The 25,970-nt window shown below is 37.5% G+C and overlaps 5 protein-coding genes across 10 annotated transcripts in view; 2 read left to right on the top strand and 3 right to left on the bottom strand.

Moving 5' to 3' along the window:
• Positions 1 to 7,984: 7,984 nt before the first annotated feature.
• LOC106382439 (GDSL esterase/lipase At1g54790) lies at positions 7,985 to 11,474 on the bottom strand. Of its 2 annotated transcripts, none has more exons than XM_013822461.3 (5): positions 11,201 to 11,474; positions 9,752 to 9,955; positions 9,489 to 9,655; positions 8,396 to 8,666; positions 7,985 to 8,300 (listed from the first exon to the last, which is right to left on the bottom strand). In XM_013822461.3, the coding sequence occupies exons 1-5, from the start codon at positions 11,424 to 11,426 to the stop codon at positions 8,032 to 8,034; spliced, it is 1,137 nt and encodes a 378-aa protein (XP_013677915.1). In that variant the 5' UTR covers positions 11,427 to 11,474; the 3' UTR covers positions 7,985 to 8,031. The 2 variants fall into 2 exon arrangements, with proteins under 2 accessions (XP_013677915.1, XP_013677914.1); XM_013822460.3 differs by lacking the exon at positions 11,201 to 11,474 and adding an exon at positions 10,060 to 10,540.
• A 2,507-nt stretch (positions 11,475 to 13,981) lies between these two features.
• LOC106379958 overlaps positions 13,982 to 25,970 on the bottom strand; it is a 37,824-nt gene continuing 25,835 nt past the window's right edge. For all 5 annotated transcript variants that reach the window (XM_048762472.1, XM_048762475.1, XM_048762462.1 and 2 more), the window contains 2 exons: positions 15,169 to 25,813; positions 13,982 to 14,291 (listed from right to left, as the gene is read on the bottom strand). In XM_048762472.1, coding sequence (XP_048618429.1) covers positions 22,037 to 22,945 — 909 coding nt within the window. In that variant the 5' untranslated portion in view covers positions 22,946 to 25,813 and the 3' untranslated portion in view covers positions 13,982 to 14,291; positions 15,169 to 22,036. The remainder of the gene's footprint in view (positions 14,292 to 15,168; positions 25,814 to 25,970) is intronic.
• On the top strand, positions 15,762 to 18,611 carry LOC111199906 (uncharacterized protein At3g43530-like). Its single transcript, XM_048777157.1, has 5 exons — positions 15,762 to 16,052; positions 16,355 to 17,029; positions 17,146 to 17,241; positions 17,421 to 18,206; positions 18,270 to 18,611. Exons 1-5 carry the CDS (start codon positions 15,762 to 15,764, stop codon positions 18,609 to 18,611), a joined length of 2,190 nt encoding a protein of 729 aa, XP_048633114.1.
• LOC111199904 lies at positions 20,307 to 21,536 on the bottom strand. The gene is made up of 2 exons (XM_048777156.1): positions 20,990 to 21,536; positions 20,307 to 20,926 (listed from the first exon to the last, which is right to left on the bottom strand). Exons 1-2 carry the CDS (start codon positions 21,534 to 21,536, stop codon positions 20,307 to 20,309), a joined length of 1,167 nt encoding a protein of 388 aa, XP_048633113.1.
• LOC125607259 lies at positions 23,640 to 25,495 on the top strand. Its single transcript, XM_048777155.1, has 8 exons — positions 23,640 to 23,657; positions 23,782 to 23,852; positions 23,993 to 24,120; positions 24,205 to 24,289; positions 24,361 to 24,493; positions 24,830 to 24,946; positions 25,029 to 25,247; positions 25,340 to 25,495. Exons 1-8 carry the CDS (start codon positions 23,640 to 23,642, stop codon positions 25,493 to 25,495), a joined length of 927 nt encoding a protein of 308 aa, XP_048633112.1.

The raw sequence follows: 25,970 nt of genomic DNA, 5'->3' as shown, positions 1-25,970 counted from the left end.
CCCACACTTGAGGAAATAGACCATTAATGTTATTGCCTTCAAACACGTAAAGCCTCTTGACATCACCTTGTCATAGACTAACCGTATTAATTTCCTTTGAAACGATAATAAAAAATCCCTACCCTGCCTTATGTAGAGCATCAAAACAAATAAAGCCAGACCACAACGCTTCGTTACCAAATCCCACCTAAGTAATACATAGCACTGGACACTAATGCAAACAACAGTATCATCTATAGCCCTTTCACGGTTCCCCTTAACTAATAAACATTGTTCAAAAACCATAACAACATGTCCCAACCATACTGATATCAGTGTCGAAATACCTGTATAATAATTACGAAATCTACCCAAAACATCACACATAACCACCATAATTAAACAAAACACAAACTGAGGGTAACAAGTGAGTCTCTCTCCGGAAACACCATCAAAAACAATAATCTTTTCCTTCATTACCTCAGCGAGATTCTCCACATTATCAGAACACCCAACAGAGGCCACGTGATAACCTATAACCCACAGACCAGATAGATGGGCAAAACGCCTTCTTCTCCACCAGAAACAAACCTCATAAATTATGTAAAACCTTGTTGGGGTCAAAAACGGTCATGACAGAATTAACACCCGAAAACCCTCGGAAATCGTATTTCTGAAAAGATAGTAAAAGAAAAATATGATTTTCGTAAAAATTAACCAATACGAAGTTTTTATGAAGAAGTATCCTTGAAGGCTCAAAGTGGACAAACCAAGCTCGGTCATTGCGCAACTACCGCACATGCACGCTATCCAGTCGCTACGTAGCAACAAAGACCGAGCTCGAGCGAAATCTCGGTCGCTACGTAGCGACCGAGCGTCTGTCCCGCTCGGTCGCTACATAGCGAACGAGCTCGGCCAAGCTCGGTCGCTGCATCCGTCCCGCTCGGTCGCTACGTAGCGACCGAGCATCCGTCCCGCTCGGTCGCTACGTAGCGACCGAGCATCCGTCCCACTCGGTCGCTACGAAGCGACCGAGCTCTTCCGAAACATCGATACGACACCAGTCCATGCATTCTTGTCGAACCTTCGATGCTATCTCCCGAAGACCGTAGCAAACTCAGTTCATGTTTTCCGCTATTCTAAATCATCGATCAAACTTTGCGGATTGAAACTGCGGAAAGTTCGTTATTTATCAAAAGAAGTCGCAGTAAACGCTTCGAGTCGGAAGACGGCCCAAAGAGACCTAAAACACGACTCGAGGCCCACTCTACGATTTCTTAACCAAAAAGCCCGTAAACCGTAGCACGGTTTACGTTTGGCACGCAAGGAAGTATAAATGTCAAGTTTCCGCGGATAAATATGAAATTTTGAGGATAATTACGAAGATCGGAAAAATGGAATATCTCCATTTTATGCTATACGGCTTAAGGGCAGAAGAGTAAAAAGCGTAAACCGACCTTGGAGCAAGTATATACGGAGTCCTAGGCGAGAGGCATGGAAGAGGACTTTTTCAGAGAAAACTTAGCACTTAGAGCAATTAGGCAACCTTCCGTTTTTGTTATTTCGAGCTGCGACTCAATTAGGTTTAGCCGTCTTAGGGTTGCTAGAACTAGGAATCTCGCCGACAGCTCTCGAGCCCAGACTTATACCTTGTTGTAAACGCACATACGCAGATTCGGAATAAGATCTACTTTCCTCTCTTTTACGATTTTTATACTTTGTCGTTGTTATCTCGTGTTCTGATTGCTTTAGCAGATATCCGGGACCTCTGAGAAATTAGTGTTTTCCTAGTTTCCTTATTTAAACGGAAATCGACAGTGCGAATTTTGGTTCCCACAAACCTGTATAAATCTAAATGCTGCAGCCTCATACCAACATAGCTCAATTCATTCATCATACCATAACAGTTATCATGTAACCTGTATAGTTTTAGGGTTTGCGTATGAACTCAAATAAAGAATTCTCTTTATTCAACTCTCTTAAGGAAACACTCAAAAACCTTAAGCTTCTCAAACACAAACTCTCTTAGCTCTCAAAGGTATGCAACACTCTTGCAACTCTTTATATAGATATCATATTTCCTAAACTCATTAGGAAACTATCCTAATCCTAAACTCATTAGAATTGGTATAACTTAAAGCCCAAGTTAGCTTCATGTTTATCTCCAAAATTCTCCCCTTTAAACTTGAAGTTAACTATGTCTCGAAGTCCAACTAACTCTCTCATCTCCTTGAACTTGATTCTCCCAAGTGCCTTAGTTAAAATGTCTGCTCTTTGCTCCACGCCTGGTACATGTTGAACTTCCACTTGTTCGTTCTCCACACATTCCCTTATGAAGTGATAACGCTTGTGAATTTGCTTGATGCGTCCATGAAACATTGGATTCTTCGTGAGTGCTATTGCTGACTTATTGTCTATGCAGATCATGACCCTCTTGCTCGATGTCTCCATGATCTCATCCAAGAGTTCTTGAAGCCATATTGCTTGCTTAGCAGCTTCGGTTGCTGCCATAAACTCAGCTTCACATGATGATAGAGCTACTGTCTCTTGTTTCTGGGAGCACCAAGTGATAGGACAATTATTCAAGTAGAACACGTGACCTGCGGTGCTCCTTCCATCGTCTTCATCTATATTGTGGCTACTGTCACAGTACCCAACTAGTTCCATCTTATTTGCATGGGTGAAAGTGAGTCCTTGAGATGTGGTTCCCTTCAGATATCTTAGCACTTGTTTTAATGCAGCCGCATGTGATGTCTTCGGGTTGTGCATGTACCGGCTGAGAAGACCGACACTGAACGCAAGGTCAGGTCGCGTATGCAATAGGTACCGTAGGCACCCTATGTTTCTCCTAAATTCCTTTTCATCCACGCTTTCTTCTCCTAGTGCTTTTGATAGCACTAAACCCATATCCATTGGCACCTGAGTCGAGTTGCACCCCTCCATACCCGTTTCTTGAAGTATCCTTATCGCGTATCTCCCTTGATGTATAGTTATTCCTGCTTCATGTTGTACGACCTCGATTCCAAGATAGTATGTTAATAGCCCTAAGTCGCTCATCTCGAAAATAGTAGACATCTCTCTTTTGAAATCGGTTATCTGAGTCTTGTTTGATCCTGTTATGAGCAAATCATCCACGTATACTGCCACCAATAGAAGAGAATCCTTTCCTCGTCTGCGATATAGCGAAGGTTCCTTCGAGCACTTGGTGAATCCAAGATCTTCTAGAACTTTGTTTAGCTTCTCGTTCCAAGCTCTTGGAGCTTGTCTCAATCCATATAGAGCCTTTCTCAGCTTCTATAGTTTAGTCTCGCTTCCACTAACCACAAAACCTTCAGGTTGCGTGACATATACATCTTCTTTCAAGTCCCCGTGGAGAAAGGCCGTCTTGACATCCAAGTGATGCACTTCCCATCCCTTGCTAGCTGCGATAGAGATAATGAGTCTAATAGTCTCGATGCGTGCAACTGGTGCAAAAACTTCCTCGAAGTCTATACCATGTCTCTGAATATAGCCTTTTGCTACTAATCTCGATTTGTGCTTGTTTATAGTCCCATCTGAGTTGCGCTTGATCTTAAATATCCACTTTAGTCCAATTGGTTTTACTCCTTTGGGTAGATCCACCAATTCCCACGTTTTGTTCTTGATGATAGATGATATCTCATCTTCACAAGCATCTCTCCACACCTTTTCTTCCATAGCTTCCTCAAAGTCGTATGGCTCCTCGTTTATAAGGAGAATAAGACGTTCTCCTTCAACTTCCGCTAGATACACGTAATCGCTCAGATAGCTTGGTGGCTTAGTGATTCTTGTTGATCGTCGAAGATTTGTGTCCTCATTGTTCGCAGTCTCAAGCTCATCGAGATCATTAGTACCCTCGACCACTTCATCCTCTTCTGTCTCATTGTGATCGCCATGTTCCTCTGTTTATTTTCCACCCTCGTTGTCTCTCAAACCTTGGTTCCCAAAAGCACCAAACTCAACTCTGAACTCCCCTGGTTCCTCTGTTTCTGTAGCAGAGCTATTCCACTTCCATGTTTTGTGCTCGTCAAACACAACATCCCTGCTAACTACTATTTTTCTACTCTTTGGATCAAGCAGTCTATAAGCTTTGGAACCGGGTTCTGTTCCGAGGTGAACAAGAGTCCTAGATCTATCGTCCAGTTTCCGGAGGTGTGGTGCATCAACCTTTGCATAGCCGATACAACCAAAGATTCTCAGATGCTTTACGCTTGGTTTCCGACCTTTGAACACTTCTTATGGTGTCTGAGAATTCAGTGTCCGTGTTGCCACCCTATTGATGAGATACGTAGCGTGCCTTATCGCCTCACCCTAGAGATAGTTAGGTATGCTCATGTGCTTTAAGATACTCCTTGTCATCTCCAACAAGGTTCTATTGCGTCGTTCTACTACTTCGTTTTGCTGTGGCGTGTAAGGAGCGTATAAGTGTCTTTGAATTCCTGCAGCCTCACAGAACTCATAGAAATCCTTAGATGTGAATTCTCCACCTCTGTCCGTTCGAAACGTCTTGATGTTTGTCTTCGCCTCCTTTTCCACCATTGCCTTAAAGCTCTTGAATTTTTCAAAGGCATCACTCTTTTCTTTCAAAAGGATTGTCCACATATAGCGAGAGTGATCATCCACAAGTACGAATATGTACCTATTCCCTGCTGCTGTAGCTGGCGAGATTGGTCCGCATAGGTCTCCATGAACGAGTTCTAGGTTTTCCTCTGCTCGATAAGTGGTTGCTTGGGGAAAGGCTTGACGTGTTTGCTTCCCTAACAAGCAAGATTCGCATGTTTCCTTTTCCACTGCGATTTTAGGTATTCCTAGGACCAGTTCCTTTCGTATCATCAGCTTCATTGACTCAAGACCAATGTGACCTAACCTCGCATGCCATCTCGCGGAATCACTCTGCACCTCCATCTTCAAGCACTTTGTGTTGCCTACCTCCATCAGTACCTTGTAGAGGCGATTTCTTGATCTTTTTGCTCTTACTATCAAATTGCCGCCTTTATCATGTAATGTTAGATAGTCTTCTCTCATCCTTATATCGCAACCCGCTTCCGTATCTTGGCCAAGACTAATAATATTGCTCTTTACAATCGGAATGTAGTAGACATTAGATAGTAGCTTCTTTTCTCCGGTTTGTGTGACAAACAAGATAGAAGCCCTGCCTTCGATGTTGATTCTTGAATCATCACCAAACCTTACCTTCCCTGTAATAGTTTCATCAATACTCTTGAAGTAGCTTTTGTTTCCTGTCATGTGATTGCTGGCGCCGTTATCGAGATACCAAATTCTGTCCCCATCCATGCTTTGACTCAAACACCTTAGGTTGCACGTTTTGTTCATTGAGATATACTACTTCGTGCATCATTAAGCCATCAGCTTCTTGTGTCTCATCTTCTCTAGTTTCTTGTGTCTCCTGCAACTTGAGCAATCTGTCAGGACAAGTGGCTGCAAAGTGACCTATTTTGTCACACCTGAAGCATGTAACCTTGGTCGGATCCCTGCTATCCCAATATGATCTGCCACCACGTCCCCGTCCTCTGTAATATACTCGTCCTCCTCGTCCTCTTCCTCTGTACTCACCATGGTAATCACAATTTGACTGTGTTTCCATGTTAGCGTACATCAGTTTGCTTTGATTGTTGTCTTCGTTCTCTCCTTCTTCTTCTCGTATACGTTCTTCATAGGTTTTTAAACGTCCTATGATATCTTCAAAGCTAGTTGATTTTAGGTCAAGGATTTGCTCGAGTGATGCAACGATATGTATATACTTCTTTCTCGTAGACTTGTCAAAAACTTCTTAACCAGCTTACTCTCTTCCATGTTTTCTCCTAATGCTGCTGATTTTGATGAGATCTCAGATAACTTCCCAACAAAGTCATCGATGCTTTCGTTCTCCTTCATCTTGAGACGTTCAAATTCAGCCATAAGGGTCTATAGTCTTGCTTCTCTAACCCTCTCTGCTCCTATGTGTCGAGCCTTAATGGCATCCCATACCTTCTTTGCACTTTCCAGCTCACCGACTTGCAGAATTAGGGCTTCTGGAACAGACTGAAACAGAAGCGCCGTTGCCATGTCGTTTTCGTCCACTGCGTCTGATTCATTCTCCACAACCTCCCATACTTTATGAACTTTGAGAAGAAGTTTCATCCTCATAGCCCACACCGTATAGTTCGTTGTGTTCAGCATAGGGCAAGAGATCGACGATGGCCCTCGTTCCTCTTTTGTCTTGACCGCTACTATATCTCCCATGATCGCTTTCTTGCTCTGATACCAAATATAGTTTTAGGGTTTGCGTATGAACTCAAATAAAGAACTCTCTTTATTCAACTCTCTTAAGGAAACACTCAAAAACCATAAGCTTCTCAAACACAAACTCTCTTAGCTCTCAAAGGTATGCAACACTCTTGCAACTCTTTATATAGATATCATATTTCCTAAACTCATTAGGAAACTATCCTAATCCTAAACTCATTAGAATTGGTATAACTTAAAGCCCAAGTTAGCTTCATGTTTATCTCCAACAACCTGTCATCAAAAGCGTTTTAATACCAAACCGAGATACTGTTCCACAGATAGATCCGACCGCTAATCCAAACACCAGTCCATTCAACTATCAACTTAAACCGCCAGCATCTTAATATACATAAATAATTTGAAATATTACTCACAGTACCCCAATATTCTAATGCATAAACCATAAAAAAAAAAACACAGACCAGAGACTCACTAACAAAACAGAGCAGAGCTTCAATATGGTTAAATAAACCAACAGTTTTATTCCATCTCTCTGACATAATCAGAGGCAACTTAATATAGGAAGCACACCACTTATTCATAAATTTAGATTAACGAAAACACCCGCCAAAAAACCTAAACCTGATCTGGTTTAGCCTTCGTAGGCACATTCTTTTGGAGAGCTGGACCCTTCTCTCCCACCTTGCTAAGATGCTTTGCCATAACCCTCTTCCTTGGAGATGCAAAACATTGGACAACTCTCTTCTTCGCATTCCCGCCCATCAAAGCAGCATGGATCTTACCATTCTTCTTTTTTTGGCCCTGACGCCCTTTCTCCCCTACTATCTCTACATCCTCCTCACCTTGAGGAGCTTCCTCTACATCAAGAGCCTCCTCTGTCACCATCTCCATTTAGGTTTTACACATCAAATATTTAGATAAATGTAAGATGATTTGAATAAATCATTTTTCTTATTTTGATTCCTATGCTATGAAATCCGATAATGTTAAATTGTTGATATTTAGCTGTAGGAAAACAAGATTCTAACCCAAACATTCATGGAAAAGGTGAGGCAGTATAAGGTGAGGCAGCATTCTGGGGACCAGTTTTTTTGTTTTTAATTTAAAAACTTTTATATAAACTACTTTTAATTAATTTTAATTACGTTTTAATTGATATTTAAATAATTCATTTAGTTATTATTTTTTAAAATAATTAATGTAAAAACAAATATTTTAATTAAAGACGTCAGTGGTCAGTGGTCGGTAATTCCCGACGAACACGATGGTTGGGATTTCTCGAGGGACCATGGTGTTCAGAATTCTCGACCGAACACAGTGGTCGGAATTCCTGACTACTGTCGGAATTACCGACCGACCACGGTGGTCGGGAATTCCCAATGGTCGACGATTGTTAGGATTTTCCAATGATCGACAGTGGTCAGAAATTCCAGACAGTCAATTGTTGACGATGGACAGTTGTTGGGAATTGCTGATGATCGTCAAGAATTCGAGAATTTTCGACAAACATCAGTGGTTGGCAATTTCCTATGAGTTTCCAACAAATGTTTCCTAAAGATAAACCTATCAGAAATTCGAGAGGAGTCGCTTATTTTCTTTTACTCTATGATTATGTCTTCAGGAAGTAGCTTACTTTTTCACTCTCTTATATTTATATACCAACCCAGCTATACCTTGATTTTTTAAGTTAAAGTTTATTGGTAAATCGGTTTATTTGAACACTGTATATGTATAACTATGACCGAGAACAAAAACAATTAATGAAACAACAAATTATTACACATTTTAAAGTTTTATGCTTAGAAGAAATGGCATCTGATCTGAAAAAGCTGGATCAGAATACTTCCCAGTTAAGATCTGATCTGAAACAAAATGGTTTGCAGCTTCGGTATAGTGAATTCCATCCCAGTTTATGTACTCAGAACTATCATTGCATGCTTTGGCCGTTACTGTTGTCCCATCTAAGACTTTAGTTTGGCCACACGAAATGCGGCTATCATAATTTAGAGGTGCTCCACCAGTTCCACAACAGACCTTTATGGGGTTTTCAAAACCTGAAACAACCAAAACGTGTTACTTAACAAAAAATTTCAAGATTTTTAGATCAAAACTTTTTGATATGGAGATTATATAGCGATGAAATTCTTACCGTATTGAGAATAGTTAGCGATGAGATTGGATTTGATCAAGAAAATATCAACGTAAGTAACATTTGAATCAGGGAATTGGGCTTGAAATTTGTTCGAGAGGGCATGTAGTTGAAGATTGAACAGTTTGGCTGCTTGGTTATGGGAACTAACACATCCAAACTGATCAAGCTTTGTTGAATCTGTCCCAAATTTGGCAATATTTTGAGCCAAACATCCTAACGGTCCTGTGTTGTGTATCCAAAAGTTTCTAGCTCCTTCTTCATACAGCCTCTGCCGAAGTAATTAGTATTTAATTTTATTAAAGCCTATTAAATGGATAGGTGAAACAACAACGTGATTTTTCATAATTTTTAATCAAACAAGACATTGTCATATAAAAATCGTGTAATATAAATATAACATATCTACTTTCACCAAATGTGTATATACTCTATCAAAATTATGTTAAAACTAGATGATTTTTTCGTGCTCATGCATGAATATATATTAATAAAATAAATATATTACAATGATTGATTGATATTTTATTTTTAGTTTAACATTATTTTATAATTTATATTATAATATTATATTATTTTAATTAGACATGTGAATTTATATATAGTCGTATTTGTGATCACTTAGATATATTGAATTGCATTTACTTATCTGAATTCAACTATAATATTTTTTGTTCTCAATAGAATAACATTTTGATTAATTTTGTGATTTGCTTTTAAACTTTTATTAAATTAAAATTTTAATTAAAAATTACTAAATAAGAAAATTGTAATAGTATTTAGATGTAAAAATTTAAAATTATTAAAGACATCTCTGTAATTAACCAGTATAAGAACTAACGTGAGTGCAACACATATGAAACCGACTTATCAAATAATATTTTAGATATTATGATTTTTTGTTAAACTTTTAGTCTCCTGTAAAACATACTTTACCTTCATATGATTTTTTTTATCAGAAAAAAATATACATTTAGTTTTCCATATAGTAATAATAAATTCATCTTTGAAATATCTTATATTTCGTTTTACAAAATTAAATTCATCTTAATTATTTCAGAGTTTTCTTTTGTACCCGAAATAATGATTTTACCTTGAGCCCAGCTTCAAAAGTTTCAAGAGTGGAAGGAATAGAGGCAAGAACTTGGTCAAGAGTCTTGGAGTAAAAGGCACCAGCAATATCATTTTGGCCTATGTCAATCAGGTATAGTCCTTTTGCATAATAATCAGATGGTGGCAAGTACTTTTCATATCTCCTTCCTGTCAAATTTATCAAAAAAAAAACTCTGCTTTGTTTATACATCATATAGTATGACACCTAACATCCCACCAACAGCATTTTCAAATTAGCCCCACCTGTTTTAGCAAGTAGTTCAAGTGCCCTAGATTTGAACCGAATAAATTGAGAGATTTGAAGATCAAAGGAGAAGGGAGAAACAGAGGTCGGGTTTGCGGGAAGAATGGTGGATCCGGCTGCTGCAAAGTTACACCCTTTTTTGAAATTCGGTAAACCTAGTGAATCCAAATACGGATTTAGAAACGGCATGTCCATTGCATCCACTGCAAAACATCAAAACAGTTGATATGATGTGAATTCCAAATCGAAATAGCTGTTTCAGAAGAACAACAACGTTTTGTTAGCATTTGTAAAAAATTGTTTATACATAGAAAATCTACAATAAGGCGCCCGTCACAATATCGTCCTGAGGGAAGCTTGAAGTAAGTCTGGCCATACGGTGGATTAACATTTTCAATCCCCGCTGAGATAAGATTACCCGTATCGGAATTTGAATCCCCAAAGTTGACGATTGCCGGGTATTTTAGGATTATAGAGAGAGTTGACGACAAAAAGGAGATGAAGATGAAGAGAACAACTGAGAGCTTGTTTACAGTGGGAGCCATAGGGTTGGAAACAAACAATAGTCATATAAGTAATATAAGCGAACGATAGAAATAGTTCACTTATAGCTCTTTTTAATATATTGAATAAGAAATATAACTAAAAAACAAAAACAAAAATATAAAAGTGTCTGTAACAACCATGACGACGTTAGAAGACGCTCGAAATACTGGGTTGTAGTATTCAAACCTGTAAAACCTTATTTCGTAGAAACAATATATTGTAGAATAGAAGTTTTAAATTTCTTTTGTACACATATGTTTTCGAAACTAATTTTAGATATATATATATATATATATATATAATACTAGGTTGCTTCGAGATTGATTCGGGTTGCTTCGTAATGAAGGCTTATCGAGATATCATAAGCTTTATTTTCTTTTGACAAAAATGTTTTTTATTTTATTTTATGGGGATGATTAGTTTGGTGGTACCCGACGGAAGAAAGTTGGACATGACTTTTATGAGAAATATTAGGTAGAAAAGTAAAGACTTCTTAAATATTTCAATGAAACATGCCAACTATATGAAATCAATTGAAGGTTTCTTTTTATGTAGCCAAGCTTTCTTCCAAATTAGGAACAAGAAGATACCAATGGAAAAACGTAGTTAAGTTTTGTGTTTTCCGCGTGTGTTTGAAGTAATAAAATGTGTTTACGATAAGATCATTTTGTTAAAACCAAACGTAATAATCTGTTTTTTTTTTTTTGCTTTTAGAAACACTATATATACTATACTCTTTACGATTTGGCTATTAACAAATAAAAAATATAAATTGTGCTACGTAATGAATATTGTCAGAAAGTAATTAGTGAAATTTGTGTAAAGATAGATACTATCGTTTATATGAAACGTAACATGTTGAAGATTTATCAAAAGGAGACAGTAAACTGAAAAAACCTTACTTAGATAATCTATGACAAGACGTCCATCGCAGAATCTTTGGGAAGAAATTTTGAAGTAATTTTGGCCGTTAGGAAGGTCAAGATGAACGCCAAGGCCAGCGACGAGATCACCCGTATCGGAATTAGAATCTCCGAAATTAAAAGCAGACAAATATTTTAAATCAACGGAGTTTGATTTTTGTATATAAATGGTAACAAACACGAAGACGACAAAAGAGATTCTCATCTTAGTAAAATATTAACGAGACCTCTGTTCTTGTTTCAAATTGGCTTTTGTGATTTAGAGTTCGTATTTGTATATGTCTTTTTAAATATGTTGATGCTTTAAATTGTGGAAATAGGAAAATACTGTACAAGCAAGATTGTTGCTTTGAAGCTCGCTTGCAAGGCTTACCCATCTCTTTCTCTAATAATATATGAATTCACCCATACATCTAAGGGAGAATTTGAGAGATATCTAAGTAAGTTTAGTTTAATTAAGTGCAGGTAAATGATTTTGACATAATTAGGGAAGTAACAAATGTGTTTTCTTTCATCCGGTTATAATCCTTTGTCTTACAAGTAGCAGGTGAAGGAAAAAAGGTAAGTTCACGTCGTCTATGTGAAATATGTGTATTTATCGGTGACAAATAATAAAGAGAGATGTTGACACAAATTTATGTGACCCACAATTTATGTGACTTTTGTATTTTTTACCACATTAATAAACACAGATAAAAAAAGATTAATGCATGAAGAATTTAGAATTTAATGCTTACCAGATTGCGTGTATACTATTCTATCTCGGTTACGCATGTACTATTGTATCTCACTCAAACCTCTACTGAAAACTATACAAGACACACCACTGATTAATAAAGCTAAACCCTAATCAGAGATGTATAAACTCAAATAGAATGTATATAATATGGTTTACTATACACAAACCTCTACTTAGTAAATCTAAACCCTAGACAGAAACTTATAAACCCAAATACAATCTACAAATTGTTTTCTAATATTGGACACTCACACTTACTTGGTTAGCATGTTGCATATCTTCTATTTCATATAGTCTAAACAGTATAGTAAACAAATGTTCCAAATAATCAAATTTATCTAGTGATGTATCCATAGTATGAAATGCAAACAATAAGCTCTCCCCACCCGAAAAATACAATAATACAAGATACGCCACTGATTAGTAAAACTAAACCCTAATAAAGGAAGCATAAACTCAAATAGAATGTATATAATATGGTTTACTATACATAAACCTTTACTTAGTAAATCTAAACCCTAGGCAGGAACCTATAAATTCAAATACAATCTATAAAAAAATTTCCAATATCGGACACTTGAAGGCACATTTTCAATACTAAACCCTAAACTGCTATCACTAATCCCAAACTTTAACCCCACACCTTCCAAATACTAAACTCTAAACACTAATCACTAAATCGTAAACCCAAGTATAGACCCTAAACTCAAATATAATGGAATAAAATAAATAGTATAAAACATATTGGTGAGCAAAATAGAACACTCTTTATTAATCGACAAATGAAACTATACATGTTCACTAAACCCAAATCCCAACCCCGGCCTTCTAAATACTAAACCCTAAATCTTAATCACTAAACTTTAAACCCAAGTATACACCCTAAACCCTAAACTCTAAACCCAAATCTCAAAATCTAATATTGACCTCAAACTGACCGCTATTACTCTAAATACTAAACCTTAATCACTAATTACTAAACCCTAAACTCAAATATAAACTCTAAATCCAAATATCAAAATCTAAAATAATACATAATTATGTAATTTTAATTTATACAATATAAATATTATTTATAGTGTAGAAATGTAGTATAGTACACTATTATAAGAGTTTATTTGTCATCTATCCAAAATTGGTTTTAATCATTACACTTAAACCAATATAGTATGAATTTCATATTATAATCAATTACACAAAATGACATAGAAGAAAACTATCAAATTTGTAAATATAAAGATGATTACATTTTTAAGGAATAGTATAGATATATCCCAAATAGTATAGTAATTTTATATAAATAACTACACTAAAGAATATATACTAGACTATTCCTTTCCCGAATATAGTATAGACGAAAAGTTCATCTTCTTTAATTCTTCTTTTGTCAAACATGCTGATACACCTTCACTTCGTTCACCGTTGTTATTCTTCACTACCATATAGAGATTATCTTCATCTCTTCTCATTTTTTCTGATATGGCGACACTTTTACCGGTCCGCCGTTGTTATTCTTCACCATTGGATCACTAAAATAAAAGAAACGAAAACAAAGTATGAAAACAAAAGCATGATGTGAGAATCAATGATTTAAGAGAAGGAGGAAAAGAAATGAAAGAGTTGTTAATGTCTGCTCACCGTATACGTCTTCATCGTTGTTCTTCTCATGAGAAGAAATTCAGTACAAGAAGATGTGTGCATAATGAAAGACCACGTTCATCTTCTGTCTTCCTGAAAGCTATCTAATTATCTTGAGAGGTGTGAGTGAATACAACATGGCCACATATTTTACTTGTTACATTAATTAATTATTTATTTAATTTTTTTTGTAGTAGGTTTCACCGGTTGAATATGGGGGCAATATGACAATAATCTATAATGTGTACAGTGTATATTGAAAAAAGAGAGCTTTTAGGTAGCGAGTGAATCTACTCTAGTAATTTAGAGTCCTAAAAAAAATCTACCTGTTCAAAGTACTCATTTATTTTTGGACTCCCTTTAGAATAGCACGTGTTTGGACATGTAAATGTGTTTGGTTCCTTGGATATATCAACTTAACTTACAACTTAATTTAAACCAACATAGTAATAATATTATCATCGATCATCTTTGGTTCATTAAACTACCTAAACCGGCACGTTGTCTACTATTATAATAACCGGTACGTTATCTTCATGATACTATACATGATCCTCTCTTCTTATACTACAAGCCCCATAATACCATAACAGCATTGACGATCATGTTAGTATACAAGTCCTATAATACCATAACTCTGATTGACGATCATGCTTATATAAATTGTTGTTTTTTGTCTTCTGCGATCACTACCTGCCAACAAAAAGAAATCAAATTCGTTTTACATTTTTTCAATCTTCAGCCATACGAAACATTGGAACAAATTTAAAATTATAATTATGAACACAATATTGTCTGCATATAAGCTTCAATCAAATAGATCTTACATCATGATCATCATTGACATTACATAAAGCCGAAGTCTATGAAGCGATACTTCACTTCATATCGATTTTGCAATATTATATTATTTATATTTCTATTAATTATATACATATAATCTAATATCATAGGTTATATTATATCCTCAATAAGAATAGATTCAAAAAAATTTAACTAACGTGCCCTCCAAACATTATAATCTCTAACAACTTAATTCCTTTTAATTTTGAAGATATCCTTCCTTATATTCCGAGCTCCGTATTTATCAAGTTTCTATCTAGCATTTTTAAGATTACATAACTTAACTTCATATAACAGCTCCTAAAATATATGGAAATCAAAATATTCTATCTCATACAAAAAGGAAATCAGAATATCCTCATGGTATACTCATTAAACCTATTCTTTAATACCAAATCACTATAAAACAGCTTATTCCGCCTAATACATTCTTCATCTCTAACGAAAACAAAAAAAAGAGACACAAATGGCTATGGTTACATCAAGCCAAATAAGTTTGTTGAACAATGTTAAACCATTTAAAACAACTTGGTTCGTTGAAGTCAAAGTTCTGCATTCATGGTCACAACCATCTAATTACGCTGGTGGAGACTCTCTTCAGTTCATACTCGCAGATAGGACAGTAAGTGTGTCTATTTGTTAAAATTCATGTTTTAAAAAGGTTGTGATTAATTGTTCTAATTTTATTCTTTATAATTTTAATGTAGGGTGTTAAGATTCATTATACCTATAAGAGAATCTTCTTTCCTCGTTTTAAGAAGCTTCAGGTTGGGCAATGGAGGTTCATTGAGAACTTCTTTGTAACTCCTTCTGGCGGAAAGTATAAACCGACGAGCCATGAATACAAAATCTCCATCACAAGTCACTCCAACGTCACTAATTCATCCTTGAAAAATGATGATAGTTTTTTTTATCTTTAACTACTTTTTCAGAAATCACGAATGGAAGCCTTGATTCAAGGCTTCGAATCAAACGCGCAGGTACTCCTGCCCGGAAAAAAAAGAGCTGAGATACTCCTGCCCGAAACTGACCGGATTTGGAATTTAATATATCTTTAATTAAATCAGAAAATTTATTAAAAGACAACGAAACTAAGAGAAACTTCCATAATTACAACTCTACCTAGGACTATCCAAACCCGGACCCAGAACCGACCCAAACAAATCGGATATCCACTTCCAGAAATTGAATTCCCGAAAACGTTTCCCCTCCTCTCACTAAGTACTCCACTAAGTGAATAGCTGTAGAATTTAATTTCGAGTTCTCTGAAAACCCTACTCAATTCGAATCCTCAATCGACAATCAAAAACCCAAATCATGATGAATCGAGACGATACGAAGGCAAAAGAAGACGGCTCGAGTAGTGTAGTAGGAGATGAAATGGCAATGGGTTCATTCTCCGGAGATGAAGCAAACCCAAGGATTATCGACAAATTTGTCGCCCCAGGAACCGACCAAAGTCCCCGAGATGCAAATGAAAGCGAAGAAAATGCAAGTGGAAAAGGTGAAGAGGAAGAATCAAGTAAGAAAAATGAAGGGGAGGAATCAAGAAAAGTAGACGAAGGAGAAAAAGAGAAGGAAGGCGGAGACGAAGGAGAAAAAGAGAAGGAAGTCGGAGACGAAGGAGAAAAAGAGAAGGAAGTCGGAGACGAAATAGAGCCCCGAAGAAACGACGAAGAAGCTGATGAAAGGGCGATAATTCCATTTGGACGACAACATGAAACTGAGTCGCATGCAGATTCGGTAAGTATTGAAATTGAAAACTTTTACGTAGATGATTTGAAAGATTAGATAAGTGTGGAAAACTAAGTGGAATTTAGAGTTAGTGATTGCTGAACTAAGTCAAAGTTTGTGAAACTATATGTTGATGGTTGTAAGATGTCGTACGTGATCCGGTTCTCACTTGAGTGCAGGTTGTAGATGACGAAGAAGAGGGCATGCTACCGCTGACGTTGCACTTTCCTTCAAGCCAATATCAAAAGTCTTTAAAGCTTTCAGGAAAGTGTTACATTGACACGGCGATAAGAACTATTCAAACGATCCTGAAAGAGAAGAAGGTGGAATGGTTCATAGAGCACCCACAATTCCAACATTTCTTCCATATTAAAAACCGAAAGCAGAAGTGGATGGGAATGTGGGTTCTCGTTTTGCGATCAGCTTGTGTTGCGAAGAAGCATGAGTTATGGTTTGTTGTTAATGGCGTCCCAATCCGATATTCTCTTAGAGAATTAGGACTCATTTCTGGTCTATACTGCCATGAGTATCCCCCCAACCATGAGAGGTTGGGTGGTACAACATTCATGAGCAAGTATTTTGGAGGGAGAAGGGTAACATACGCTGACCTGGAGAAGCAGCTGTTGGCAATGAAATCAAAGCCATCTGAGGATCGTAAGAAGATGACAGTTCTGTTCTTCTTAGCTAGCATCCTTGTCGGAGGCCGAAAGAGTGGTGAGGGAGCATCACCTGTGGACAGTTTCTTCCTGAGTGTTGTTGATGACCTAGATGCGTGTGTAACGTTTCCTTGGGGGCGGTATGCATTCGAACATAACTTGAAGGATGTCTCTAGCTTTTTGGAGAAATGCGACGGGGTTGCGGCGACGAGTTGAGTTTTTACAAGCTTTCCTATCCCTCTGGAGATATTCTCAAGCTCTCTTCAACATAGTTGTTTAATTGATGTTAATGTCTTTTTGTTGTGTGTTGGTAGTTGTTGGCCTTTGAGGCAATTCCATGCTTGAGGAACCATTTCCGAGAAGATGTGAATGGTGCAAGCAGTGGTTTGCCCGCGGATGTGCAAGATGCAGTACAAACGGAAAAGTGGAACCAAGGAATTCAGTCTGAAAGCTGTGAACGATAAACTTGGTAATAATACAAAGGTAATTGATATTTTATGTGTAGTCGAATTGAGGAGAAGGGACTTATGAGACTTATGAAAACTTGGTGAAACTAAGGTAATTAGTCTTTTTTGTGTTTTTACCACAGGATATTGAGAGTATCTTGGTAGCAACAGCAGCTGAGGAGGAACTTCTGGAAACCATAGGAATGGACAAGGAGAGTTGTTGGGCCGATGACGCCGATGATGCAGCAGTTGATCGTTGGACGAAGATAATACGGAAAGGGAAGAAACAAGTTTTCTTTGAAGAACAGTTCCGCATGGATTTTGAGTCTCGCACAGGTCAGATTGAAGGTCCCACCAATCCTATCGGAGGACCATCGAATAATGCACAATCTGGTCAGGCTCATGCAGATTCGGTGGAGGCTACTGGAGCTACTCTTGGAGCTGAGGCTTTAAAAGCGATGGAAGGTCGGCTTATGAATGCAGTCCGAGATGCAGTTCGAGATGCTATGAAGGGAGTGAAGGAAAAAGTCACTTCATTGTCTACGCAGCTAGGTCTTCTAGAAGAGGAGGTGAAAATTCTTAGGTTGAGTATTCCCGGAAGTGACAATCCGGCGGTCCAAGATGATGGTGATGGTAGTGAAAATAGCGAGTCGGAAGAAGAGGATGGTGATGTGGGTGGGGATAAGGAGTCGGAGGAAGAGGATGGTGATGTGGGTGGGGATAAGGAGTCGGAGGAAGACGATGGTGGTGACAATAACGAGCCAGACGAAGAGGATGGTAGTGACAATAATGTTGAAGATGCCATTCTCGATATTTCAAAGAATGTGCAGAGGGAATATGGTGATGTTGACATGGATGGTGATGATGCGGAGAAGTATGCACATGCTATGGAGGCCGAGAAAAAATTAAAGACTAAGGCAGCAGAGTCTGTAAACACGAAAAAATAGAGGTCGAGAAAAGATGATGGCAAAGAAGCAGTTCCTGTAAAAAAGGTTAAGGTGGAGCGTGGTGATAATGTGAGGAGTCCCATTCAGCTAAGAAGCAGGGCAGCAGAGGAGAAGACAGCAGAGAAGAGGACCAGAGGTGCAAAGCAGCAGAAGGCAGCTGCTGAGAAGGAGGCAGCAGCTGAGAAGAAGGCAGCTGCGGCAGCTAAGAAGAAGGCAGCTGCGGCAGCTAAGAAGAAGGCAGCTGCTGAGAAGGAGGCAGCAGCTGAGAACGAGGCAGCAGCTGAAAAGGAGGCAGCTAAGAAGAAGGCAGCAGCTAAAAAGAAGGCACCAGCTAAGAAGAAGCAGAAGAAGCCGAAGACAAAGAAAGTAGGTAAGAAGATCGAGTGAATTCCGTATGTGGTTGTTTTAATGTGGATGAACTCTATTCAGTTTGTATGACTTTCTTGTTTGATGTTGAAGGATATTCATGTTGAAGACTGGTATTTAAGACTTATGTTATATATTGGGAAACTTTAGTAAGTTTCACTTTCAACTTAGTGTAACTTCGTGAATTTATGATATTTCGTAGATCGTGAAAGAGGGAGAATAGGGAAACTTTAGTAAGTTTCACTTTCAACTTAGTGTAACTTCGTTAATTTATGATATTTCGTAGATCGTGAATGAGGGAGAATAGGGAAACTTTAGTAAGTTTCACTTTCAACTTAGTGTAACATCGTGAATTTATGATATTTCGTAGATCGTGAAAGAGGGAGAATAGGGAAACTTTAGTAAGTTTCACTTTCAACTTAGTGTAACTTCGTTAATTTATGATATTTCGTAGATCGTGAATGAGGGAGAATAGGGAAACTTTAGTAAATACGAAGAGTCTTAGTTAATCAGAATCTCAAGCAAACAACAACAACATAAGAACATAATCTCAAGCAAACAACAACAACAGATAGTAGAGTAATGTCATGGACCGGACGCATCTCATGGAGTGGTGGGATTCTGACGGGTTAGATTATACTTCAGTTCAGCAATCTCTGCAGCCATCGCATCCACACGCTTCCTTAACATTTCAACCTCTTCCTGGACTCCGAAGACCCATGGTTAACGGAAATGGAAGCCATCATTCTAGACGTAAAACGGGAATGTATCAAAACCCGAAAGTATAAATAAAAAATCTGGGCGTTTTTCATAGATTACCTCATAATTTTTGCAAGTGAAGTATTTTCTCCCCGGTAAAGTATCAAAATCGGTTGGATACTTCAGGTTCCGAGACACCTCGTTGATGATTGTCCCCCCACAAGGGCATCTGGTCGGAATCCCACACTCGGCATCCGCCACGCAGCCAAGCATGTTGGTGTCTCTCTTCCAAGCCTTCATCTGCCTATACTCCTTGTCTGGATGAGTCATGATTTTGAGTAACCTAAAAATCTAGAAAGAAGAGGGACCGATTGTAGAGAGAAATCTAGAGAGCGATTGAATAGTAGAGAGAGAGATTGGCTGAGGTAAATGGCGGGTTTAATACACGTCTACGTCGCCTCCGCATCGATTTTGTGGAAAGTCAAAAATCGAAAAAATGGGTGGGAAAATTCAAAAAATTGGGGCGGGATTTTTTGGTGAAGGATTTTCGTGCTTATAGTTTCACTTAGTTTGTAGTTATACAAAAACCTTTAAAGTTTTACTTTTCTGTTTTTTCCGATTTTGTTGGTTTTACTGTACTTAGATGATTGATTTTATGGTTATACCTGATATATTCTATTTTCTATCAACGTTTTAGATGTGCTCATGTAGAATAAAATTTGATTTCGTGACATATGTAACTTTTCTAATCCCACGAGGTAGTGTATACAAAAAATATAGCTAACAATGATGTATTCCCTTCCCATTCGACAGAAAATGTGTTCCAGATTATAATTTTTTCACTCGAAGTTTTTTCGGATTTCACAACATGTTGAATACATCACGTCATCTTCCTAGAACATGGATAAGTTATGTCATCGCAACTGTAATATAAATCATCAACTAACGAAAGGTTACATAACGAAAGTTTCACCAAGTTTTACAAACATAAAACGAAATCACTTTAATCAGGTTTCACTAAGGTTCACATTCATATAACACTTCAGTTCCTTCTGTTCCTTCAGGTCCTTCAGTTCCTTGAGTGCTTTGTGTTCCTTGAGTCCCTTCAGGTCCTTCAGTTCCTTCTGTTCCTTCAGTTCCTTCAGCTCCTTCAGCTCCTTCAGTTCCTTCAGTTCCTTCAGCTCCTTCAGTTCCTTCAGCTCCTTCAGTTCCTTCAGTTCCTTCAGTTCCCTGCGAGCAGTTGAAATAGCTAGCCAGACCCCTATTCGGGATATACTTATTAGGACGGGGACGGGGCCAACTTTCTCCCGCCGAAGGATGCCTTTTTTCCTGATGTCTTCCCTTTCTTTTCTTGTAGTCTGGAGGTAGAGGACACTTCGCCGCCGCGACTTCTTTTGGAACCATCCAATGAGTTATATGAGGGAGTGGATATATAGTCCTTCGATACGCTTTGGCCCACAGTGTAATGAAGTAATATTTCGAAATGAAATCGTACATGTCACTCAACTGTAATGGTCTATCATGCTTCAAACACTTAATGATAGCGCCTATTGCATGTCTACATGGGTATTTATCTATATCAAACTTCCTGCAACTGCACGTTTTATGTTGCAAATCCACGGAATAAGTCTTCCCGTCTGCTCAAATAACACTGTATTCAAGCTGAAAAGTGTTCAGCGGAGTCACTGTAAGTTTAGAACCTTTCGGTGTTTTGTTATGCAATTTGTTCTCCACCAAAGGAACCAATTTTCGAGATGACGGTCCTTCTGCTGCATCCTTCCTATGTCTGTTGAACCACTCAGACATTTTCTCAATAACTGTATCAATCATAGGCAATAAAGACATCCTTTGCGCCTTTTCAAATACCGCATTCAAAGACTCCGCACAATTAGAGGTGTCTATGTTGTACCTAGCACCGGGGAAATGACACTTCGCCCACCGTTCGACTTCGACACTTTTATCAAGATACCTAGCACACGATGGATACCTCTCCCTAAAATCGTCATACTGCTTTTTAAACTCAGGCTCTGAATAAAGACATGCAACCTTTCGGAATAGTAGTGCAACCTCGTCCCTGCCATGATTGACATGACCTTTCACATTGTGTGATATATGCCAGATACAATACCCATGTTTAGACATCGGATACACTTCAGCAACAGCTTTTATCAGACTTGGATTTATGTCTGAAACAAACACCAATTCCGTCGAATCCGGTATAACAGTTTTCAGCGTCGTATACGACATGTTTGAGAGGAAAAAAACTAGCTGTTGCGGATATTCATGGTGATCCCGAGAAGGGATATAGAATATTGCCTGCTTATTTGTATATGTTAGAGAAGGCGAACCCGGATACAAAAACAAGTTTGGTAGTGGATAAAGACAACCGGTTCAGATACCTATTTGTTGCGCTGGGAGCCTCCATTGAAGGGTTTGAATACATGAGGAAAGTCATCACTGTGGATGCAACTTTCCTGAAGACTATTGAAGGTGGTTGTTTAATTATTGCCATGGCTCAGGATCCAAACTTTCACCATTATCCAATAGCCTTTCCTTTGCACCAGACCGGCCAGGATTTTCGCTGTTGGTGTCTCATATAGTCCCGGATAATCCTTGTGCACTATAGCTGCAACACATCTTGGTGTAACTTTCCTTTTATTTCCAGTACTTAAAGTTACGCGAGAGCATGAATGCATATTCCTGTATGTTCTAATCGAGAACGCTTCAGAATTATTTATCTTTGTTGCTCACACACTCCATTTACAACCTTCATCAGCTCCCCGACATTTCACCACATATCGACCCCTGTCCGAGTTGCAAATACTGATTCCGAAACAGTTCTCCTGTGATGCTCTATCAATAATATCTTTCACAGCTTCTTTACTCTCAAATTCTTGAAACAACTGAAGACCCAAACCATCTTCCCACTCTTTAACCACTGGATTTTCTTTTGCAACACGTGGGAGCTCAACATAGTACGAACTAGGACGAACACCCATAGAGTTATCCACGTCTCCCTCACTGTCCACGCCCCCTTCGCCGGCTTGTCCATTAACAACATTAATGCCCCCTTCGCCGGCTTCTCCATTAACAACATTAATGCCCCTTTCGTCGGCTTCTCCATTTATAACAACATTCTCCACCCGTTCAGCCCCCGGCAGATATAGTTCTGCTTCTTCAATGCGAGGAAATAGAGTGAGTGCACCCTGATTACCTTCAACTTCGGGTAATCCACTCGCAAGCTCACTATAGTTCCCACCATATGAGCTTTCTTTCTCAACTACTGATTGTTGCTCCATTACTAGAACTATTTCCATATCTTCGATGACCTCTACATGCAAAATACTTCTTCTTCCCTCTTTATCCACTGATGTCAGATACACATACACATCTTCATCATCCAAAATATATGATTGCCTCTTAGGTTCTACTACCAGTGGAATGTAACTCAGATTCATCCTCTTTAAACACGGATCTATGCTCTTCTTCTTGCATATCCTCTCCTTCAAACAGGAATAAGTGATCTCATCCAATGATGATGTCTTAAAGGATATACCATACAAACGACCATCGCTTGGAATCCATTCATAATCATCTCCAGATTTCGCATATTGTCCATCATAGTCAAAGTGTATGTTTGTAGAAGAATAACCCATTATCTGTTGTACCAAATAAAAGTATACAATTAAAGTTAATCCTAGTTATACAGTTTTGCTATTAAAGTCCTACTAAATTATACTTGTTTACACTTTTTCTCAACAGTAAAGTTTCACCTATTTACACTTTTATTGTCTACCAGTTTCACCCTTTTAATTCTGGATTTCAGCTTTGATTCCCGACATTTCTTGTTGACTTTGATTACAAACACACCATACAGCTCTCAATTAACAACACAAAGACCCATATATTCGAAATCTACTGTCTAAAAATCCCAACCTAACGAGCCGCATTGAGTTCATTCATTCGAGTCCACTATGATGGGATTGAGTTATAAAATACAGAGCAAGACAATGCTTTAACTGAAGTTTATCTGACCTGGGTTGGGGGTCAATTACAGCACCCACGCTCGCCGCAATCTCCCTTACAATAGAAACTCCGAATGATCGCTCTAGCTTTCATTCGCTTTCTTCGCCGTCCGTCAAGAGAGACAATTAGGGAGGAGAGAGAAAAATTAAAACTAATTAAGAAAATCCACCTGGACAGGAGAGAGAGATAAACCACGCTTTTTTTGATTGGTCAAGTAAAGGAGCGTTTTGATTGGTCAAGTAGAGAGGGTTTTCATTGGTCAAGTAGAGAGGGGCACTTTCGACTTTGACCATCGAGTTGAAGAGTAGGAAAACAGATAAGAGTATGGCGGATTACATGAGAGTACGCTAGATCACTTTTTCCCTCATTAAGAGTACCTGAGCACTTGACTCAATTTTCTTATTGGTATTTCATAATTGCTTTCGTTGAAAATGTATATGCTTCTCTTTATATAAACTAATCTTAGGGTTTTGTTCATATGTTTGTAGATGTTATTGGTCAAGCCATAGATATTGGGGAAATGCAGGTCGTGCCAGTGTAAGGTAAAGAAACCAAGAAGCTGGAGCTTACCTTGACAGATACAAAGTAAGTTTATTTGAATCACCTCTCCACATACAGACATTTCATATATATCAAAACATGGTGTAATAATCTTTATATTTTTCATATACTATCAGTAATCACCAAATCGCATGTTGTCTTTGGGGTCGTTTTGCTGAGCACCTTTTGTATGCATACAAAGTTGGTCAAGTGAATCAAAATTTTCTCGGCTTACTGAGGTTTGCTAAAATCAATGTTTACAAGGGTAAGATATTTACTAAACATATGAAAAGTATATATTTAAAATAGGATTTTCATTCATTGCGATAATTTATTTGGTTTGATGTAGGACAAGTTCAGATAACAAATTCATTTGAAACTTCAACTCTGGAGATCAATCCACCTGGATTTGATGTGCAAGATTATCAAAGACTGTACGTTTTATTCTAATCTCATAACTACCTTTTTTAAACGTCCTTATGCAAAGTTTTTTTTTGTGATTTAGGATGCCAAATGATGAGCTTGCTCTCACAACTAGTACTGGTGAGGTTGTAAAACCTAAAGGGAACAAACGCCAACAAGATAAGTGGTTTGTTTATCTAGATAGAACAGTCTTGGATATCATAATGGCAACTGAGGTTCATTTTTTAATCCCTAAATTTAGCAAACCAGTCTAGGCATTTACTAACACTAATATTATTTCTATAGATTGAAAAATGCATTGTTAAGGGAACATTGTATGCAATAGATACATACTGGGCATGATATTATTTTGGTTGTGTTAAGTGTCACTTCAAGAAGGTGACCAACATTGCTAAGAAGGATATTTTGCCTGTGAAATATTTGTGGTATTGCGATTCATGCAAACATGAAGTTACCAATGTTGCACCTAAGTATATTCCTTACATCTTAAAAGCCCGAAAATGCTTATAATCTATTTGACTTACCTATTTTATTTATGATTTCGGTTTCAGCTGCATCCATTAATAAAGGATGACACTGGTGAAACTAAGGTGATATTGCTTGATACTATTGTTGAACCTATTGTTGGAGTAAGTGCTGAAGTGCTCTTAGATAGTTCTCTAGAAGAGGTATCAATAAGGTATCTTTACACTGTTATATTATTGTTTTTGTTTTTTGTTTTTATAATGTTGTATATATATTACTATTTAGGTTGAGGATCCTGAAGATATACCTGACTCTATTAACGAGTTAATTGGAAAGATTTTCAAATTTGGTGTTTATGTGAGCAAAGACAATGTTGACTATGGATCTCATATATTTAGCATTGGCAAGACTTGGTCTGCTGATGAAATAATATCTGAGTCTGACGAAGAGAATACTGAAGATACATTGACTAATGTTGTTTCATATAATCGTTCATCAGGAAAGGTTTGTAATTTTTTGTTTTCTGTTTTTTAATATATAAGATTAAGCATTTTTGTATTGGTGAACTTAATGTTCTTATATGATCTTTGTTTCAGGTATCTTACATCACCATTGAAAGTGAAGATAACACATGTTTATCTTCTACTCCACTGTCTAAACGAAAAGGAGACAATGAAGTTGATGACCTGTCTTCTACTTCAAAGAAACAATGCTCTAAGATAATCAAAGTGGAAAAGAATGTGGAGGAGTAGTTAAAGGATGCGTGGGTTTATGGATTTGGTTGCATGTTTTCTTATTTTTCTATTATATGTTTCTTTTCAGTCTGGGATTTTAGTGGTTTTTCAATAATCATGAGTTCTAATAAAGATGATTTTTAATAAATATGAGTCTTTATAGAGATGTCATTCATTTCTTAAGTGTATTCAAAATGATCAAGCTCTTATTCATATTTAAATGTGTTTACTATACAACGCGTGAGAGAGAGGTGGAAACTTACTTGACATGTGCTGTAGTTGGAATCCATTTTTGAAACCCAACGAGCATTTGTTACTTCATGATACACCAATATCCTGTACAGAAAAAAAATAACTTAAAGTTTATAGCACTATAAAATATTAAACAAACATTTATAGAAATATTTTTTAAACGTAAAGAATATTACAAAATTTAAAAAAAATAGTAAACAATTTTGTTAAGATAGATTATTTACTGTAATATTGTATCTAC

Source organism: Brassica napus, chromosome A3 (genome assembly GCF_020379485.1).
Source record: "Brassica napus cultivar Da-Ae chromosome A3, Da-Ae, whole genome shotgun sequence".
NCBI lineage: Eukaryota > Viridiplantae > Streptophyta > Magnoliopsida > Brassicales > Brassicaceae > Brassica > Brassica napus.
The sequence above is the reverse complement of the archived record's forward strand: the minus strand, read 5'-3'. Positions and strand labels throughout refer to the sequence as shown.